Here is a 22143-nt window from a genome sequence, read left to right on the forward strand (position 1 = left end):
GTTACATAATTCTCTTAACAATTATAGGAAAGTGAAATGTGAGCAGAAAAAAGCAGTACCTGGCACCAAATGCAGCAGGACAGACACACCGGGGTTGGGACATAGAGCGTGCTCATCCGAAGTCTTTGTAATCCAGTAGAGTAGAAGAAAAAACGGGACACCACTCCTTAAAATCCCTTTATTCCGGTGGGGGAAATAGCAGGTACATAGCAGTGGGGGTATCAAGTGCCTGACAGCTGTTTTGCTGGTTTAAACCAGCTTCTTCAGAGGCAGAATCTGCCCCCGAAGAAGCTGGTTTAAACCAGCGAAACAGCTGTCAGGCACTTGATACCCCCACTGCTATGTACCTCCTTTTTACCCCACCGGAATAAAGGGATTTTAAGTAGAGATTGGCCGAACCTCCGATTTTAGGTTCGCGAACCCCGTTTTTCGGTTCGCGGAAAAGTTTGCGAACCGCAATAGGATTCAATGGGGATGCGAACTTTGAAAAATAGAAAAAATGATGCTGGCCACAAAAGTGATGGAAAAGATGTTTCAAGGGGTCTAACACCTGGAGGGGGGCATGGCGGAGTGGGATACATGCCCAAAGTCCCGGGGAAAAATCTGGATGTGACGCAAAGCAGCGTTTTAAGGGCAGAAATCACATTGAATGCTAAATTGCAGGCCTAAAGTACTTTCAAACATCTTGCATGTGTATACATCAATCAGGGAGTAATTAGAGTTCTGCTTCACACTGACACACCAAACTCACTGTGTAACGCACCGCAAATAGCTGTTTGCGTAGTGACGGCCATGCTGGACTGGTGCGCAGCATGGCGAGAGTGCAGGCCGTGGCAGTTTTCCAGCCCATATGGTCGCCGGGCTGTGGTAGCTCAATGATAGAACAACAGTGACTGTCCAGCTGATCAAATTTGGTCTGTCCACAATGAAGCAATGATCTTATTATCTTCTTGTATCTAGATAGGAATAGGTAGGAGTCCCAGTATAGGTAGGTAGGCATAGGTAGGAGCCTCAGTAGTTAGCTAGGCATAGGTAGGAGACCCAGTATAGGTAGGTAGGCATAGGTAGGTGCCTCAGTAGTTAGCTAGGCATAGGTAGGAGTCCCAGTATAGGTAGGTAGGCATAGGTAGGAGTCACAGTATAGGTAGGAAGGCATAGGTAGGTGCCTCAGAAGTTAGCTAGGCATAGGTAGGAGACCCAGTATAGGTAGGTAGGCATAGGTAAGAGTCCCAGTATAGGTGGGTAGGCATAGATGGGTGCCTCAGTAGTTAGCTAGGCATAGGTAGGAGTCCCAGTATAGGTAGGTAGGCATAGGTAGGTGCCTCAGTAGTTAGCTAGGCATAGGTAGGAGTCCCAGTATAGGTAGGTAGGCATAGGTAGGAGTCCCAGTATAGGTAGGTAGGCATAGGTAGGAGACCCAGTATAGGTAGGTAGGCATAGGTAGGAGTCCCAGTATAGGTAGGTAGGCATAGGTAGGAGACCCAGTATAGGTAGGTAGGCATAGGTAGGAGACCCAGTATAAGTAGGTAGGCATAGGTAGGTGCCTCAGTAGTTAGCTAGGCATAGGTAGGAGTCACAGTATAGGTAGGTAGGCATAGGTAGGTGCCTCAGAAGTTAGCTAGGCATAGGTAGGAGACCCAGTATAGGTAGGTAGGCATAGGTAGGTGTCCCAGTATAGGTAGGTGTCCCAGTAGTTAGCTATTCATAGGTAGGAGACCCACTATAGGTAGGTAGGCATAGGTAGGTCCCCTAGTATAGGTAGGTGTCCCCGTATAGGTAAGTAGGTGCCCCAGTAGTTAGGTAGGCATAGGTAGGTGTCCCAGTATAGATAGTTAGGCAGGGCCTGGCTGGCTCAGTAATAACAATTACCAAGGTCCAGCTGCAACAGATAGGGCTGTATAATGTCAGTGTCAGTGAGCAACACACACAAACAAAAAACACGAGTGAGTGTCATGGCCGGCGAGCCTGCCTTATATAAGGGGGGGGGGGGCTCCAGGGCTTAGTGTAGCCTGAATGGCTACAATGTGCCTGCTGACTGTGATGCAGAGGGTCAAAGTTGACCCTCATAGTGCATTATGGGGCAAATCGAACTTCCGCAAAAGTTTGCCTGGTCCAGGCGAACGCGAACCCCCAAAGTTCGCCGGCGAACCGTTCGGCCCATCTCTAATTTTAAGGAGTGGTGCCCCGTTTTTTCTTCTACTCTACTCAATTATAGGAAAGATTTGGAGAATATAGCCTGGTAATAATTTGTGTTTAATTTATAGACTATTTAAAAAAAAAATTTCTGTATATATCCTATCGATTTCTTATTAGTGCCTACAAGACTAATTGAAGTAAACCTAAAATGACAAAACTTACTTCAGGTTTGATACTTACCTTAGAAGAACAATGCCTCTGGATAGCATAAAGCTTTCCCGTTCCTCCATCGGGCCAATCGTTCCATCGTTGTTCTGCCGAGTACTACCGATTTTCTTAATTTTTGCGGTAAATCGAAAAATCGGAAATACTCAGTAGTATTGGACCAATCAGAGAAGGAGATGATTTACCATGAAAATCGGGAAACCTCTGAAATTTTAGGCCAATCGAAAGATTCGAAAATACTTGCTGTATCCAAATTTTTTAATTGGCCTATAATTATCATGGCAATCCGATTTCTGTTTTAAAAATTCTGCCTTCTCTGATCGGTTGAATGCTTCCAAATTCAGAAATATTTAGCCAATTAACTGTTTACAACTATATTGTAATGTAAAGTATCGTTTTTTTAACAGAATCTGTAATATTTTGCGAATGTACGCAAAAATTATAGCCATCCGCAAAATATTACGTATTTTGTAAAAAAAAAAAAAAAAAAATTCAGAAATCGGACATCGCATTACCATCGGTATTCCGCAGTAACAGAAGCCGGCAATTCTGACCATCCCTATTTAAAGTACGTCTGAAGTTAATAAAAAAAAAAAAAAGATACTTACCTAAGGAGAGGGAAGGCTCTGAGTCCTATAGAGCCTTTCCTTCCCTCTCCCTATCCCTTCATTCCTGCGCTGGCTTCCCCATTAGTAGTTTCCAACCGATGGGTCGGAGACTGCTCTATAAAAAGTCAAAGAGATCTCTGATTTCTAATAGAACATTGCATTATAATATGAAACCTTTTGGAAGGGTCGGAGACTCTGCATCAGAAGTATTTGGGAGCCTGGGGGCTCCGTACTGCGCCATGCGTAGGCACACTCTCTCACACACTCGCGCATGCGTAGTACAGAGTCACCTGTCTTCGGGGTACTCTGGCTCTCAAAGACTTCTGAAGCCTCCCGCGGCAGGAGATTTGAACAGCAGGGACAGCACTGGAACGAGGGGACCGGGAGAGCAACGAGATGGCTCATTAAGACCCAGAGCCTTCCCTCTCCTTAAAGTGAACCTCCAGACTAAAAATCTACTCAGCAGCACTGAAAAGGCTTGGTGTTTCTTTAACAGTTTCACAGCATCAGAACTTTATTTTTCTTACCCAAGACCCATTTTTAGCTGCACAGAAGAAAACTTCCCGGGCATTTTTCCCCTGATGTTGTGCAAAGCATGATGGGATTCCTGATGTTGTTGTTCTTGTTCTACTGTTTTGGTGGTATTTTTTTTTTTTTTTAATTTGAGATTTGAAGTCTAGCGCACTCAACTGGGAGGGGTGATCAGGACACAGGACAGTTGGGACTGTGTCTCATGCTCCCGGTCACCTCCTTTCAACCAAAAAGATGGCTGCTCCCATTAAAAAGATGGCTGCCCTCATGAAATCACAAACATTTACCTGTTCTTTTAAAACAGGGTAAGTAAGAGATTATATTACCTATCTACTGTAAATTATGGCGTATAAGACTACTTTTTAACCCTTGAAAATCTTCTGAAGAGTCAGGGGTCATCTTATACACCAGGTGTCATTGATGCCGGGTGATACGCCCTATCCTGTTACTGCCTCTCAGATCTCGCTGCTGAGGACTGTAGTGAAACTGCACAGGTGCACATGTGCGAGATCTGAGAGGCAGAGAAAGAGGTAAATAGGATACAAGGGCGGGGCCAGAATGGTGAAAGAGGCAGGTTTTATGGGCATTCTTCCATACCGCTCTGATAAACGGGGAGACAAGGTGAGCTGACCTTGGAGAGGGAGAGCTGACCAATCGAACCAGTTAATCCCATGTACACTGTTATCTACTGGGTACCATATACAGTACAGCACCAGTATCTTTTCATACATAGCACCAGTGTATGATGTTTTTTTTAATTTTTATTTGGTGTGCATTGGAAGAGGGGTAATCTTATATGGTGAGTATATCCTAAACTCTATATTTTAACTGGAAAACTTGGGGGGGTCGTCTTATATGCCCAGTAGTCTTATACGCCCGAATATACGGTATTTTAATTAACATGTAACTTTATGACAGTATGTTTGCTTAGGCTGAAGTTCCCCTTTAAGTAAGTATCTAGGCGTTTTTTTTTGTTTGTTTTTTATCCACTTTAGATTCTCTTTAAAACTACATACAAATGTACTAGCTGGGACTTCACTAGGATACAGCTAATGAATGCTACGCCTACCTCTGATAGCTTGTGTGCTCGGTAGAAGCCTTTGCTGCACTGCAATAACTGTGACGCCAAGTTACAGTCTTTCCGGTACAGCTCCTACGATGACATAATGGAATAAGGAACATTACGGTTAGGCATTTTCACAGAGCTTACATTAACATTACGCTGAGCCAATGTTGTATTTCATCATAAAACCAACTCTAATAATAATAATGTCCATTTTACGCTACATTTGGCCTTTGAAAGGAGAACACATATTTTCTTTAGACTGTATTGAATTTTTTTTCTTACATTTTGTTCCCTTATCTACCAGCAGAAGAATTTAATATTTCCCAAATTTGTCTCTGTAGACTCAGTCGAAGTTTACAACCGCCAACGTTTGCACTTGTTTATTCTGAATCATGAAACGCAAACCACCACACACCCAATGATCATTTTTTGTTTGGAGTGTACGTGTGGATGGACCATCATTTGCTTCGTCTCAGGTGCTGTTTGCATCCTATTTTTACATTGGGCTGTTGTGGAAAATCACAAATGTATTTTCACATACGAATCCATGTGATGTCTGAAAAATCTGTGCCAAAATACATATGTATGTACTGTATATACTCGAGTATAAGTCTAGGAATTTAGGTCTGACTTACTAAGTAAAAGTATAGGGGTCGGCTTATACACGAGTCGCGGGCAACACTGAGCACACTGAGTAATGTGTGTGCTATTAGTGACATTCCCATTTGCTGCAATATACCCAGTGGTAAGTGACATTTTCTTAATAAAGGAAATGCCAAGAAAACATAATTCTAAAAGGCCTGGCCACAGCAAGGGGAAAAAAAGGGGGGGGGGGATAGTGGGCTGCTGGAAGGGTAGTGGATAATTGCAGTACTTGGAGGCCTGGAGGAGGTATTGGCTGCACTTAAGGGTCAGGGGGGGGGGGTCTGCAATACTGTATGTAGTGCAGTAATTTACCTCTCCTGGTCCCCAAGTGCAGCCATTAACGTTGCTGGGTAGACTTATACTTGAGTCAATACAAAATTCCAGCTTGAGAGGGTCAAATATTGGAGTCAACTTATACACGAGGTTGACTTATATTCGAGGCTATAGGGTAAGTGTGAACATAGCCTCGAGCCTCTGAACTTGTGGCATGCATACCTTTAACACAAGACTTCATCTAGCCCTTTACTGCGAGCTCCAACCAGCTACTCACATTGTCCTCCGATAATTTGTCAATCGTCACCTTGGCCTCCAGCAAATGGTTATTGAGTGCAATGACCTCGTGACCCAGCGCCCTCTTCTCCTCTTCATAGTGTTGTCCCTGTGAATAGACACATCACGTCATTTACACTGGCAATAAGTTGTCTCTCAGATCCAATCAGTGTGAAGCAATGCAATCCATTACTGAGGGTTATCAACCTTGGGGATACCACTAAACCGAAACCACTGCTGAGATTTAGAGCCTGTGGCCCCGTAAGCGGAAAAAGCATCTTTAACCCTTGGGACCGCCGTAGGTAAATCCTATACCGCACTTGTGGCTGCTCTGGCTTGATGCGGCGTAGAATTTACGCCACACGCAGTTTCTGCTCCCGACGCGATTGTGCTCACCTGAGAGGGGAGATTAAGCTGTCATATGACAGCTGACATCTCCCCTCAGTGATCAGGAGCCATCACGAGTGGCTCCTGATCACGTGATCACTATGATCGCCGGCGGATCATAGTGATCACTGTTAGAGCTGCGGCGGTGGGAGAGGAAGAAGAGGATCTGCTCACCTTCCTGACGTTCCCCCGGCGATCGGCGCTCCCCTCCGCTCTGGCTGGCATCCCCACTCGCTCTGGTGTAAGTGTCGGGTCCCGGCTTGATGACGTCATCAAACCGTGACCCGGAGCTTAACGTCAGTATGAGCGGGGATGCCGGCCAGAGCTGAGGGGTCCACAGCAGCTCATCACTGGAGCCTGGGAGGTGAGTATAGGCTGCCTGCAATACGGGGGACACCTGACCACGCTGGGGACACCATACCCAGCTTAGCCTTACCAGGGATCCGGCTGCCCGACCCCCTCCCCCCCCCCCCCCCATGCAAAATTGCCTGGTCCTTAAGGGGGTTAGGCAGACGGTCCCAAAAGGGTTAAAGTGTACCCGAGGCAACATGTGACATGATAAGATAAATGTGCCTGTACAGTGCATAACATATTAGTAACCAGGTTCTTTGTCTTGTTTTATTTTGCTGCCTGAAAGAGTTAATTTTTAGGCATGCAAGTGACAGCTTCTGTCTTGTCGGTACCTTGTTATGAATATAGTAAATATCACATAAACAGATTACAGCCACAAAAGTTTTCCTGGCAGAATACAACTTCTGAGGGCAGGGACGAGATAGAAAAATGTCAATAGTTCACGTACTTTAACTCTGGGACACTTAATAGGCTGCCATTGAGCAGAGACAAGAAAACACTCAATCTACTTTGTAAATATTTCAATATAAAATAAAACCATGGGACAGCTAAACAAGGGGATTTTTTAGGAGTATGGGGGTTAAATACAATTGTTTATCTCACCTGTTTATTTTCACTTTAGGTTCACTTTAAGTACCTTGACGCATCATTAAATTTACTACAACAAATTTCAGTTGTGGCAAAAGAAAGAGGATGATCTTCACGTTGCCCAAATAGAGCTTCCTTTATTAATGGACAAAACAAATCACATAGCTGACATGTTTCGGACAAGCTAGCCCTTAGTCATAGCTGTCGTTTAATGGCAGCCATAGCAAATAAATAGCCCTGTGGTACATCCTACAGCCACACCCACAAGGGGAGTGGCCACCCACTTGGTTCTATCAACATTCAATTGGGATATTTTAATGAAGAGCTCATAGCTGTTGTTTAATGGCAGCCATAGCAAATAAATAGCCCTGTGCTAAGGCGCATCCTACAACCACACCCACAAGGGGAGTGGCTACCCACTTAGTTCTATCTATAGTTAATTGGGATATTTGATTGAAGCGGAAGATCCCCCAAGTCCTTATACCGTCTAAAACAACGAAAGCAGAGGTACAAATGTAAATAAGATATGCATAAAACTATTACGGTATTTTAGATAAAATACAAAGAGAGAACGCAATACGCCTGATCTACGAGTGATATGGAGACTGCCATACTTATTTACTTTAAAATAATACCAGTTGCCTGGCTGTCCTGCTGATCTTTTTGGCTGCAGTAGTGTCTGAATCACACACCTGAAACAAGCATGAGGCAGAGGATCAGCATAGCCAGGTAATCTGCATTGTTTAACTCTTAAGCCGCCAATTTATTTAGTGGCTTGCAAATGCTTCAGGCCAATCTTTTTAGCACTTTTTTATTTCTTACTTGTTATATTTCCTTACTTCTAATAAGTACTGCTGTAATGTGTATTTATGACCACTTGTCACTAGGGGGCAGTGTGAGACAATAACAGAGGACTTCTGCTTTCAGTTTTGTATATTTTCTGCTAGCAGAGGGAGATCAAAGCATTGCAAGAATTTACAGCACAAAGAGTTCTGCAGGCTGAGATCAGAAGCAGCGCACTTATCTCAAAAGCGATAACTCTATTGAAGTTGTTAATGAGTTAAAAGGTAATACATATATCAGCCTCCATATCCTTCTCGGTTCAGGTGTGCTTTAAAGGAATACTGTAGGGGGTCGGGGGAAAATGAGTTGAACTTACCTGGGGCTTCTAATGGTCCCCCGCAGACATCCTGTGACTTCGCAGCCACTCACCGATGCTCTGGCCCCGCCTCCGGTTCACTTCTGGAATTTCAGACTTTAAAGTCGGAAAACCACTGCACCTACGTTGCCGTGTCCTTGCTCCTGCTGACAGCACCAGGAGTGTATAGCACAAGCCCAGTATGGTCTGTGCCTGCGCAGTACACTCCTAGTGACATCAGCAGGACCGGGGACACGGCAACGTAAGCGCCGTGGTTTTCTGACTTTAAAGGGATACTGTAGGGGGTCGGGGGAAAATGAGTTGAACTTACCCGGGGCTTCTAATGGTCCCCCGCAGAAGTCCTGTGCCCGCGCAGCCACTCACCGATGCTCTGGCCCCGCCTCCTGTTCACCTCTGGAATTTCAGCCTTTAAAGTCTGAAAACCACTGTGCCTGAGTTGCCGTGTCCTCGCTCCTGCAGTATGGTCTGTGCCTGCACAGTACACTCCTGGTGACATCAGCAGGACCGGGGACACGGCAACGCAGGCGCAGTGGTTTTCAGACTTTAAAGTCTGAAATTCCAGAGGTGAACTGGAGGCGGGGCCAGAGCATCGGTGAGTGGCTGCGCGGGCACAGGACTTCTGCGGGGGACCATTAGAAGCCTCGGGTAAGTTTAACTCATTTTCCCCCGACCCCCCTACAGTATTCCGTTAAGTAAGTTCAGTTTAGCAAAGTTTTTTATAATGGTTTTCCTCCCAAACTGAATTAGGTAAAAGAGTAGATCGATCTAAGATATACTGAAAAAAAAATAAAAAAAAAATCTCTTATAACTAAATTCTATTTTTCTGGCCCAAAATCACAGTTGAGTGACATCAGCAGAGTTCAGAAAACATCTGTGTGGGAGTGTACACATCATTCTCTCCTGTCCCCCCCGGCTGACTCCTGGTTTAGATGCACAGCATGTCTGTTACACCAGAAATGATATTAATTTGATGGATTGGCAATGCGTCCGCTGTGCTCTGAAATTGTCTACATCAGTGCTCTGTGCATCGTGACGGATAGAGTGAGAAACTCGCTATCTATGCTGATGACACACACATCTATTTCCCAACCCCTGACCTCTCTACGCTGTTATCTTCCCTGACTGCCTCTCTGCTCTCTCGGCATTCAGGTCATCTAGTTTCCTTAAACTTCACATGAACAAATCGGGGATTGTGATAGTTCCTGCTCCCCCACCCATAGTGACCATCAATGTAGAAAACTCCCCAATAACCACATATATACTTCCTGCTACCTCCATCTCAAGAGAATTTCCAGAATTCTGGCCTTCCTCTCACTAGAGGCAACCAAAATGCCTGTACATGCGCTAATCATATCCTGTCTTGACTACCGTAACACCCTACGCTGCGGCTTACCAAAAACCAGACTGGCCCCTCCCCAGTCCCTACTGACCTCTGCTGCCTGTCTCATCCACCTCTCCTTCCGCTACTCTGATGCTGTCCCTCTCTGCCAATCTCTACTGACCTCTGCTGCCTGTCTCATTCACCTCTCCTCTGATGCTCCCCCTCTCTGCCAATCCCTACTGACCTCTGCTGCCTGTCTCATTCACCTCTCCTCTGATGCTCCCCCTCTCTGCCAATCCCTACTGACCTCTGCTGCCTGTCTCATTCACCTTTCCTCTGATGCTCCCCCTCTCTGCCAATCCCTACTGACCTCTGCTGCCTGTCTCATTCACCTCTCCTCTGATGCTCCCCCTCTCTGCCAATCCCTACTGACCTCTGCTGCCTGTCTCATTCACCTCTCCTCTGATGCTCCCCCTCTCTGCCAATCCCTACTGACCTCTGCTGCCTGTCTCATTCACCTCTCCTCTGATGCTCCCCCTCTCTGCCAATCCCTACTGACCTCTGCTGCCTGTCTCATTCACCTCTCCTCTGATGCTCCCCCTCTCTGCCAATCCCTACTGACCTCTGCTGCCTGTCTCATTCACCTCTCCTCTGATGCTCCCCCTCTCTGCCAATCCCTACTGACCTCTGCTGCCTGTCTCATTCACCTCTCCTCTGATGCTCCCCCTCTCTGCCAATCCCTACTGACCTCTGCTGCCTGTCTCATTCACCTCTCCTCTGATGCTCCCCCTCTCTGCCAATCCCTACTGACCTCTGCTGCCTGTCTCATTCACCTCTCCTCTGATGCTCCCCCTCTCTGCCAATCCCTACTGACCTCTGCTGCCTGTCTCATTCACCTCTCCTCTGATGCTCCCCCTCTCTGCCAATCCCTACTGACCTCTGCTGCCTGTCTCATTCACCTCTCCTCTGATGCTCCCCCTCTCTGCCAATCCCTACTGACCTCTGCTGCCTGTCTCATTCACCTCTCCTCTGATGCTCCCCCTCTCTGCCAATCCCTACTGACCTCTGCTGCCTGTCTCATTCACCTCTCCTCTGATGCTCCCCCTCTCTGCCAATCCCTACTGACCTCTGCTGCCTGTCTCATTCACCTCTCCTCTGATGCTCCCCCTCTCTGCCAATCCCTACTGACCTCTGCTGCCTGTCTCATTCACCTCTCCTCTGATGCTCCCCCTCTCTGCCAATCCCTACTGACCTCTGCTGCCTGTCTCATTCACCTCTCCTCTGATGCTCCCCCTCTCTGCCAATCCCTACTGACCTTTGCTGCCTGTCTCATCCACCTCTCCTTCCACTCCTCTGATGCTGCTCCTCTCTGCCAATCCCTACTGAACTCTGCTGCCCGTCTTCTCTACCTCTCCTCCCATTCCTCTGATGCTGCCCCTCTCTGCCAATCCCTACTGACCTCTGCTGCCCGTCTCTTCCACCTCTCCTTCCGCTCCTCTGATACTGCCTTCTCTGCCAATCCCTACTTAACGCTGCTACCCATCTCATCCACCTGTCCTCCCACTTCTCTGATGCTGCCAATCCCTACTGACCTCTGCTGCCCGCCTCATCCACCTCTTCTCTTTCTCGTCAACCTCTCCTCCCGCACCTCTGATGCTGCCCCTCTGCCAATCCCTAATGATCTCTGCTTCCCGCCTCATCCACCTCTTCTCTGATGCTGCTCCTCTCTTCCAGTCCCTCCATTGGCTGCCAATCACCCATTTATTCAGTTTAAAATCCTCATCCTATCATACAAAGCTCAAAATAAACTGTTACCACCGTACATTTCCTCACTTATCTCCAGATACCATCCCACCCTCCAACCTCCAACAAGGCCCACCACCGGAGCAGGTGTTGATGTGGCCACATTGATGGCATGGGGAAAGTCATGGTGGCTACACTTGTTTTTTAACCATCTCAGATGGACCCCTTGCCACGGGGGTCATCACCGAGGAGAGCAGGGGGAGTAAACCAAGTGGATCCTTTAAAGCAGTGGTCCTCAAACTAAGGCCCGCGGGCCGAATGTGGCCCCTTGAGGCTTTTTTACCGGCCCCCCACACACAAAATGTATTGCTTATAGATGCGGTCAGCTATATCTTTAAATATTGTTGGTACGCACATAGAATATCAGTGCTGGCACCACCCATCCACATGGAAGCCAGAAAGCAGTTATTCGCTGGTTTTCAATCAAATTCCACATTAGGTGACACTGCTGTCCAATGCAGGTTGTCACCTGGGTATGCCTCACTGTCTGGCCCGCAAAGACTTCTGCATCTTTATTCTATATGTATACTCCGACCCCCCAGCTGTCTGAAGTATGTTGACCCGGCCCCCAACCCAAAACGTTTGGGGATCCCTGCTTTAAAGTTTTACCCTTATGGTTTGTAGTTACACCTCTATCCATTTCACTTCAAATTTCATTGAAAAACATACAGGAAAGGGTTGGTGAGATTGGAGGAGGGGGGGCAGGAAATTTGGGCACATGCGGCTAATGGACAATTTGGGCACCCCTTAGGCACTAATGTAAATATCGGCTATTGGGTGCCAAAAGCAGAAATTTGGGTGCCTGATAAATGGCAGGTGCTGGACCCGTGCATCCGAAATTTTTTGTTTTGGAAAAGTTATGTTTCAAATGTATTGTTTTGAAATGTATTGTTTTTGAAAATCATTTTTTAAAATGTAATGCTTTTTATATTGACCTTTATTTACGGTGGAGGTAGGGATGTGGGGGGGCAGTTAAGGTTAGGCCTCACATGGGGGGTTTTAGGGTTAGTCACCAGGAAGGGGGGTCTTAGGGTTAGGCGTCAGGAAGGGGGGAGGGTTAGGTTTAGGCATCAGGAAGCGGAGTTTTAGGGTTAGGCGTCAGGAAGGGGGGGGGGGGTCTTTCATGCATGCGGGGGAGGGGGACTGGACACTGGTAGTGTGTAATGTTGTGACGTAGCCCCCCATCTGCCCCCATTCTGCACAGAAATTCTCTTGAAGACCAGCGAGCAGCACAACAGAGAACAATAAAACAAGTGGATTGCATTGTTCTCTGCTTCCCCCACGCCACAGAACTGAGATACTGTAACTGACATCCTATGATATGGCTGAACAATATAACTCATTTCATTTATCATTCTCTCCCTGTTGTGCCGCTCGACTTTCCTCATAAGATAAGCAAGAAAGAGCTCTGGCCAAACTTTTTTACTTTAGTTTTGGAGAGATGAATGGAGGATTCACCAGGGAGCCTGCGGCAAACATATCAGCACTTTCCTATAATGAGGCCTCAGCTCTGTTAGATCTCAGGACTGAAGGAGAAGCTTTCACTGGAAATTATCCCTTTCCCAAGCGCAGAGATTGTGAGGACCAATCATTACCGGACCAGGAATACATATGCTTTCTGGCCTGTCCATAACCCAAAGACCAGTGACATCACTAAGAATACAGCCTATCCCTTCACTGGAGACCAGTGACATCACTGACAATGCAGCCTATCCATTCACTAGAGACCAGTGACCTCACTGAGAATGCAGCCTATCCCTTCACTAGAGACCAGTGACATCACTGATAATGCAGCCTATCCATTCACTAGAGACCAGTGACATCACTGATAATGCAGCTTATCTAATCACTAAAGACCAGTGACATCACTGAGAATGCAGCCTATCCCTTCAATAGAGACCAGTGACATCACTGAGAATGCAGCCTATCCATTCACTAGAGACCAGTGACATCACTGAAAATGCAGCCTATCCCTTCACTAGAGACCAGTGACATCACTGAGAATGCAGCCTATCCCTTCACTAGAGACCAGTGACATCACTGAGAATGCAGCCTATCCATTCACTAGAGACCAGTGACATCACTGAAAATGCAGCCTATCCCTTCACTAGAGACCAGTGACATCACTGACAATGCAGCCTATCCATTCACTAGAGACCAGTGACCTCACTGAGAATGCAGCCTATCCCTTCACTAGAGACCAGTGACATCACTGAGAATGCAGCCTATCCATTCACTAGAGACCAGTGACATCACTGAGAATGCAGCCTGGCCAATCACTAGAGACCAGTGACATCACTGAGAATGCAGCCAATCCATTCACTAGAGACCAGTGACATCACTGAGAGTGCAGCCTATCCATTCACTAGAGACCAGTGATATCCATGAGAATGCAGCCTATCCATTCACTAGAGACCAGTGACATCACTGAGAATGCAGCCTATCCATTCACTAGAGACCAGTGACATCACTGAGAATGCAGCCTATCCATTCATTAGAGACCAGTGACATCACTGACAATGCAGCCTATCCATTCACTAGAGACCAGTGACATCACTGAGAATACAGCCTATCCATTCACTAGAGACCAGTGACCTCACTGAGAATGCAGCCTATCCATTCACTAGAGACCAGTGACATCACTGAGAATGCAGCCTATCCATTCATTAGAGACCAGTGACATCACTGACAATGCAGCCTATCCATTCACTAGAGACCAGAGACATCACTGAGAATGCAGTCTGGCCAATCACTAGAGACCAGGGACATCACTGAGAATGCAGCCTATCCATTCACTAGAGACCAGTGACATCACTGAGAATGCAGCCTATCCATTCACTAGAGACCGGTGACATCACTGAGAATGCAGCCTATCCATTCACTAGAGACCAGTGACATCACTGAGAATGCAGCCTATCCATTCACTAGAGACCAGTGACATCACTGAGGAGGCAGCCTATCCATTCACTAGAGACCAGTGACATCACTGAGAATGCAGCCTATCCATTCACTACAGACCAGTGACATCGCTGAGAATGCAGCCTATCCATTCACTAGAGACCAGTGACATCACTGAGAGTGCAGCCTCTCCATTCACTAGAGACCAGTGACATCACTGAGAATGCAGCCTATCCATTCACTACAGACCAGTGACATCGCTGAGAATGCAGCCTATCCATTCACTAGAGACCAGTGACATCACTGAGAGTGCAGCCTATCCATTCACTAGAGACCAGTGACATCACTGAGAATGCAGCCTGGCCAATCACTAGAGACCAGGGACATCACTGAGAATGCAGTATATATATATATATATATATATATATATATATATACATATATATATATATATATATATATATATATATATATATATATATATATACATATATATATATATATATATATATATATGCCATGAAGCCCCTAAAATTGTGGCGCAACCAATTTACTTTCAAAAATCACATATTTAGTTAAATGAAGTCCACCTGTGTGCAATCTAAATGTCACACCACTAAGCAAGAGGCATCACACCATGAAGACCAAGGAGTTTTCAGATGATCGGAACAAGCGATTTCCGATATCGCAGTAATTCCGCATTCCGCGGTAATGAAATTCCATCCACGTTACATTCCGGCAGAACCATTTCCACAATGTTAAAGGGAACATAATGGATGTTTCCTTTTAAACAAATACCAGTTCCCTGGCAGTCCTGCTGATAACTTTGGCTTTAGTGGTGGCTGAATCACAATCCTGATTACAATTTTTTTTTGGATGCAGCAGGAGTTGTCGTAGGCCATGGGACCTAGAGGTGGTTCCACGGCAGTCATTACAATTTTTGTTTGGAGCAGCAGGAGTTGTCGTAGGCCATGGGACCTAGAGGTGGTTCCACGGCAGTCATTACAATTTTTGTTTGGAGCAGCAGGAGTTGTCGTAGGCCATGGGACCTAGAGGTGCTTCCACGGCAGTCATTACAGCAAAATTTTAATTTAGTCTGTCCAATCTTCATCGTGAATCAGTGAGAGGAGCCTTGTAATTATCACTGATCCAGGACTCGTTCATTTTAATGAACGTTAGTATGTCCACATTGTCTGTGGACAGACGGGTCCGTTGTTCGGTGACCACCCCACCTGCAGCACTAAATACTCGCTCAGAAAGAACACTGGAGGCGGGGCATGCAAGAACCTCCAGTGCATATGTAATGATCTGCTCAGCTGCCTGTGCAGGCAGGCAGCTTTTTGACCATTGTGTAGGTTTGCATGCTGCAGGACTCTGGAAAGAAGAGCTTCTGTCAGTTTTGCAGCTTGTGCTTGCTCAGGAATTTGCATGCGTTGTCATGCAAATTGCCTGTCCACATTCATTGGAGGCGTGTACTATAAGTACTATGTGTTTCCCACAATGCTTGGCTGGTCATAAGGATTCCTTCCTGTGAAACACTCCTGGAGGAGTGTCAGTCTTAATCTTTGTTTGAAGATCAGCTTAGAGTAATTCCTGAAACTGCGCTAGGCAGGTTTCTCTAGTGCAGTTAGGATTGCTTATCTGTTTTGTTTGTTCTGTTGCGATTGTCCTGTCCCAGCGGTGGTCGACAGGAAATCGTTCTGATCTCTGTTCTTGGAGTATAGCTGGTGCAGCGGTTGCTACCAGCTATCTCTTCTGATCTGTCTCACTTGGATCGCACTAGTATCCTGCGCTAGTACTGTGGATCCTTCTGTTCTGTCTCCTTGGATCACGCTAGCCACTTTCCGCTAGTGCTGTAGATCCTTCTGTTCTGCCTTCCTGGATCGCACTAGCATCCTGCGCTAGTGCTGTGGATCCTTCTGTTCTGCTACTCTGTCTGCCTGGATCGCACTCGCCTAGCGCTAGTGCTGTGGATCCTTCTGTTCTACTACTCTGTACCTGGATCGCACTAGCGTCCTGCACTAGTACTGTGGATCCTTCTGTTCTGTCTTCCTGGATCGCGCTAGCCACTTTCGCTAGTGCTGTGGATCCTAGCTCTCGCTTGTCCCTGTTTTCGTGTGTCTGTCTTGTCTGCTACGAACGCTTGCTGGAGGCTCGGTGAGGTAACCATTAAGCAAGCGTTCGCGTCCTCTGTTACATGTTTGTCTGTCGATGGTTAGTTAGGCGTGCTTGTCTCTATTGTGCTTATCACATGGCGACCGCGCATGAACGCGTGCACTGTTGCGAATGAGTGCGGTGTTCGCGTTCATTTAGCGTTTGTTATTTTCCGTATCTCCTTATTGTATGATTTGCTGTGCCTTTGCTATCCTCGTATTCTGTTCTGATCTGCCTTGTGTCACTTTTGGCAATCGCCTTTCTTGCGGTTGTGTTTCTGTTTCGTATCTGCTGTTGTGTGTGCGCTGTCACGGGGTGGCGACTAGATTGGCGCACACACATACAACCTGTCCCTTTGCTCGTTCTCATTCGCAATCGCTTCTCTTGCGATTGCGTTCTGCGCTTCGTACAATTCCTGTCTGGCATTTGTGGAGGTACAGAGGATTGGTTCCTCTGCACTCCTCAGCGCCATCTGCCGACAGGAATTTCCCTCTACGGGTGCGTAGCACCTTTTGCTGGGTTCCTGCAATTATACGCTTGTGGAGGATTTCCGCCGCATCAGCGCACGCGTTGTGCGCTGGTCACGGAGGAAGTTCCACAATCGTTACAGCATACTGAGCAAGTTCAGGCCAGGCATCCAGTTGTTTTGTCCAATACTCCATGGAGTCATCATTACTCTCTATATTGTCTCGAGCACTGGCCAACCTCAATCATTCACCATACGGGCCAGCCACTGGTGGTGACTACTTTGCCCGCTGGTGGTGCTGCTGCTACAAGGAGTATCTGGCATTGGCTGATAAAATTCCTTCAGCATACTCAGCAGGTGCACAGATTGGCTATTGGTGCTGCTGCTGGGAGAGGGACCCAGACCTTTGCTGAGTATGATGAGGCTTGGTAGCTTGGGCCCGGGATACAGGTGCAGGAAATGCATCTTCTACCCAACGAAGAAGGGCATCCCAGATGCGGCTCATTCTGGCGTCTGCTTGGAAGGGGGTATAAGCTCCATTTTTTGGGGGCCAAAAACTTTATTGGGGAAGGGGTATGAGTGACAGAACCCCAGAAGTAAAATAAATCCAACTAACTTGAAATAAAAAACGGATAAGAAAATAGGGGGATGAAATAAATAAAATAAATCAAACACAAAATAAAGAAAAAAAAATAATGAACTTAGAAAACAAACAAAAAAACAAAACTTGCACTACACTCAACTAATCAATCAATCACCTCTCTCACTCTGTCAAACACTAAGCCTGCGGCCTGGCTGGCTCTGTCTAACCCTCTCCACACAGCAACTACTAGCACACTACACTACAATCTATCACTCAGGCTGGTTTCACAGTGGGACGTTAAAGTCCCACATTACAGCAGCCAGTAACGCAGCCCAACTCACAGCACTGTAAAATCAATGTTACTGTTCACAGTGCACACCTTGCGTTACATAGTAACGCAGCAGGTTTAAACAAAGTGCTGCATGCTGTACGCTATACTGGGCTAAGCCACGTTAGACTGTTTGCACATGCTCAGTAATGTTGGAGGAGGAGGTCTCCCCTCCTCCTCCGCAGCCAGCCACATGGCTAATTAATATTCACAGTGGTGGGACTGTAGTGTTGTGCGGATCATGAACGAATAGTTCATTTGATCCGGAACTTTTTTGTGAGTCGAATCATCCGGATCATCACAATGAAAGATTCGGTTCATAGTGGATTTCTGTCTGGAAGAAACAGGAACATACAGAATGTACAGTGCAGGGAAAGTCCTGTCCTGCTAGTCATTTCACCCAGTCTGCTTCCCTAGTAAAATGATTCAAATGATTTGGTTCAAAGATCCGGATCTTTTCAATGATCCGATTCGAATGATCCGAATCCTTAAAAAGAACCGGACTTCCCATCACTAACATGGAGCGGCTGCTTTGAGAGCTGCATAACGCAGCTCAATCTGACGTCCAACTTCAACACCACCATGTGTTGCGTTAGGGGCATGTTATGCGACCATAACGTCCCCTAAAATGCAACGTCTTGGTGGGAAAGAGGCCTCAAACTAACAATCTACTGTCACTCTCTCACAAATACACCTAGCTACTACTAATAATAGCTCACACTCAATCTAATTCTCTCTCACAGTCTTTAAAAAGACGTTTGTTTTATATACTGCCTTTAAAAATACTATGGTTTTATGTTGAAACAACTAATATGGGTCTGTCTCTCCTCTCTCCAACACCACACGGAAACCCACAAGCTTTGTGACTGTCACACCTCTCTTATATATGAAATAGGTGGGATAGCAGATGATAGGTAACTAGGAGCTGGTTGCTAACGTAGGATTGGTTGGTTTTTGTTAAGACTCTAAATTGGTGCAGAAATTCAGTTTTTAATGCAGAAATCATCATGTTTAAGCTTCTGTGATGGGTCTATCCCTTTTCCGATTCTTCCGATTGGCTAATGCAGCTTTTACACGCTTCTGATTAAATTCCGACGGAATTCTGCATAGAAATTCCGCTATTTCCGATCAAGGATCAAGGGGCTCTCCAAACACCACTAAGCAAGAGGCATCACACCATGAGGACTAAGGAGCTCTCCAAACACCACTAAGCAAGAAGCATCAAACCATAAAGACCTAGGAGCTCTCCAAACACCACTAACCAAGAAGCATCACACCATGAAGACCAAGGGGCTCTCCAAACACCCTTAAGCCAGAGGCATCACACCATGAAGACCAAGGGGCTCTCCAAACACCACTAAGCAAGAGGCATCACACCATGAAGACCAAGGGGCTCTCCAAACACCACTAAGCTAGAGGCATCACACCATGAAGACCAAGGGGCTCTCCAAACACCACTAAGCAAGAGGCATCACACCATGAAAAGCAAGGGGCTCTCCAAACACTACTAAGTCAGAGGCATCACACCATGAAGACCAAGGGGCTCTCCAAACACCACTAAGCAAGAGGCATCACACCATGAAGACCAAGGAGCTCTTCAAACCCCACTAAGCAAGAGGCATCACACCATGAAGACCAAGGGGCTCTCCAAACACCACTAAGCAAGAGGCATAACACCATGAAGACCAAGGGGCTCTCCAAATACCACTAAACCAGAGGCATCACACCATGAAGACCAAGAGGCTCTCCAAACACCACTAAGCAAGAGTCATCATACCATGAAGACCAAGGGGCTCTCCAAACACCACTAAGCCAGAGGCATCACACCATGAAGACCAAGGGGCTCTCCAAACACCACTAAGCAAGAGGCATCACACCATGAAGACCAATGAGCTCTCCAAACACCACTAAGCCGGAGGCATCACACCATGAAGACCAAGGGGCTCTCCAAACACCACTAACCAAGAAGCATCACACCATGAGGACCAAGGAGCTCTCCAAACACCACTAAGCAAGAAGCATCAAACCATGAAGACCAGGGAGCTCTCCAAACACCACTAAGCAAGAGGCAGCACACCATAAAGACCAAGGGGCTCTTCAAACACCACTAAGCAAGAGGCATCACACCATGAAGACCAAGGAGCTCTCCAAACACCACTAAGCCAGAGGCATCACACCATGAAGACCAAGGGGCTCTCCAAACACCACTAAGCAAGAGGCATCACACCATGAAGACCAAGGAGCTCTCCAAACACCACCAAGCAAGAGGCATCACACCATGAAGATCAAGGGGCTCTCCAAACACCACTAAGCAAGAGGCATCACACCATGAAGACCAATGGGCTCTCCAAACACCACTAAGCAAGAGGCATCACACCATGAAGACCAAGGGGCTCTCCAAACACCACTAAGCAAGAGGCATCACACCATGAAGACCAAGGAGCTCTCCAAACACCACTAAGCAAGAGGCATCACACCATGAAGACCAAGGAGCTCTCCAAACACCACTAAGCCAGAGTCATCACACCATGAAGACCAAGGGCTCTCCAAACACCACTAAGCAAGAGGCATCACACCATGAAGACCAAGGGGCTCTCCAAATACCACTAAGCCAGAGGCATCACACCATGAAGACCAAGGGGCTCTCCAAACACCACTAACCAAGAAGCATCACACCATGAGGACCAAGGAGCTCTCCACACACCACTAAGCCAGAGGCATCACACCATGAAGACCAAGGAGCTCTCCAAACAAGTTGTTGAGAAGTACAAGTCAGGGTTGGATTATAAAAAATATCCCATCATCCCAACCAGCGCCACAGTGAAACATGGTGGTGGCAGCATCATGCTGTGGGGATATTTTCCAGCACCAGGGACTGGGAAACTGGTCCAAGTCATGGGAAAGATGGATGGTGCTAAATATAGAGTTATTCTTAAGCAAAACCTGTGTCAGTCTACCAGTGATTTGATACTGGGATGGTGGTTCACCTTCCAGCAGGTCAATGACCCAAAGCATACTGCTAAAGCAACACTTGGCTGGTTTAAGGGGAAACATTTAAATATGTTGGAATGACCCACTCAAAGTCCAGACCTCAATCAGGTAGAGAATCTGTGGTTAGACTTGAATACTGCTGTTCAAAAACAGAAACACATTTAACATGAAGGAGCTGGAGCAGTTTTGCCTTGTGGAATGGCGAAATTCCAGCAGCAAGATGAGGCAAGCTCATAAGAGACTTATCCAAAACATCTTGCAGCTTTAATTGCCGCAAAGAATGCCTCCACAAAGTACTGACTTTAGGGTGGGTGAATACTAATGCATGCTGAAGTTTTCAGTTATTTTGTCCTATTTGCTATTAGAGATGGCCCGAACGGTCGGTCCCCACACAGCATCTCAGCCTGCAGGCCGCTTGACTGCCTTCTCCGCCACCACCAACAGGGTCCAGGACTCCAGGCGGATGCCTGCATTTTTAAGACCGCTGCTAGCAGCGGCCGCTATACTAATTTTTCTAGTGTGTGTACATGCCTGCCTAATTTTTCTGGCTGCACTGCAGCTGCAACAACAAAACAAAAGGCATATACATGTGCCCATCCCCCTTCGTGATCATTACCTTGCTGCGGTGAAGGGGCTTGCGTATCACAATGAAGCAATGACCGCCGGCTAGATGAGTGTCTTGGGAAGGGGGGGGGGTCTGTGGGTGGGAGTGTTCTGCACCAGCAACGGGAACATGTGTGCTTCCGGGCAACGCATGAACAGTACGGCCCAGACCGTAGGAATTGTGAAGGATCTAGATGGCCCTGGAGGATACCATCTAGATCCTTCACAATTCCTACAGTCTGGGGCGACGGAGTGATCAGCCAGGGTTCCTTTAAAGGACCACTATCGCAATAAAAGTAGGCAGTTAAAATTTGTCCATCTCCTCATGGGGGATTCTCTGGGTTTTCTTTGTTTTCAACAGCATTTCTTGAACAGCAGTTTAACTGCCAAAATAGTAACATACCAGCCGGCCTCCCTACTCACTTCCACACTATTTTGTCAGTTAGACTTTGCAACTTCTCTTCAGGAAATGCTGTTGAAAACAAACAAAAACCCTGAGCATCCCCCCATGAGATGATGGACTGGGCTAAAACCTGTCGGTTCTGTCAGATTTTAACTGCCTACTTTTTCACGATAGTGGTCCTTTAATTCCACGTTGTGAGGCTGCAAATTATGAAAAATTTCAGGGGGGGGGGGGGGGGCGCTTGGGGGGTCTGGTGGGGTGAATACTTTTAAAAGGCACTGTAAATGCTTTATATCTTATACCGTATCATATGGGCTATATTTTACTACCTGGCAGGATATTTGTTAA

The 22143-nt window shown here is 46.7% G+C and overlaps 1 protein-coding gene across 3 annotated transcripts in view; it reads right to left on the minus strand.

Moving 5' to 3' along the window:
- The window catches only part of BEGAIN (brain enriched guanylate kinase associated), a 255067-nt gene that overhangs the window by 7920 nt on the left and 225004 nt on the right, over positions 1-22143 (minus strand). For all 3 annotated transcript variants that reach the window (XM_068254703.1, XM_068254702.1, XM_068254704.1), the window contains 2 exons: positions 5762-5869; positions 4570-4653 (listed from right to left, as the gene is read on the minus strand). In XM_068254703.1, coding sequence (XP_068110804.1) covers positions 4570-4653; positions 5762-5869 — 192 coding nt within the window. The remainder of the gene's footprint in view (positions 1-4569; positions 4654-5761; positions 5870-22143) is intronic.

This window comes from Hyperolius riggenbachi, chromosome 9 (genome assembly GCF_040937935.1).
Source record: "Hyperolius riggenbachi isolate aHypRig1 chromosome 9, aHypRig1.pri, whole genome shotgun sequence".
Taxonomy (NCBI): Eukaryota; Metazoa; Chordata; class Amphibia; order Anura; family Hyperoliidae; genus Hyperolius; species Hyperolius riggenbachi.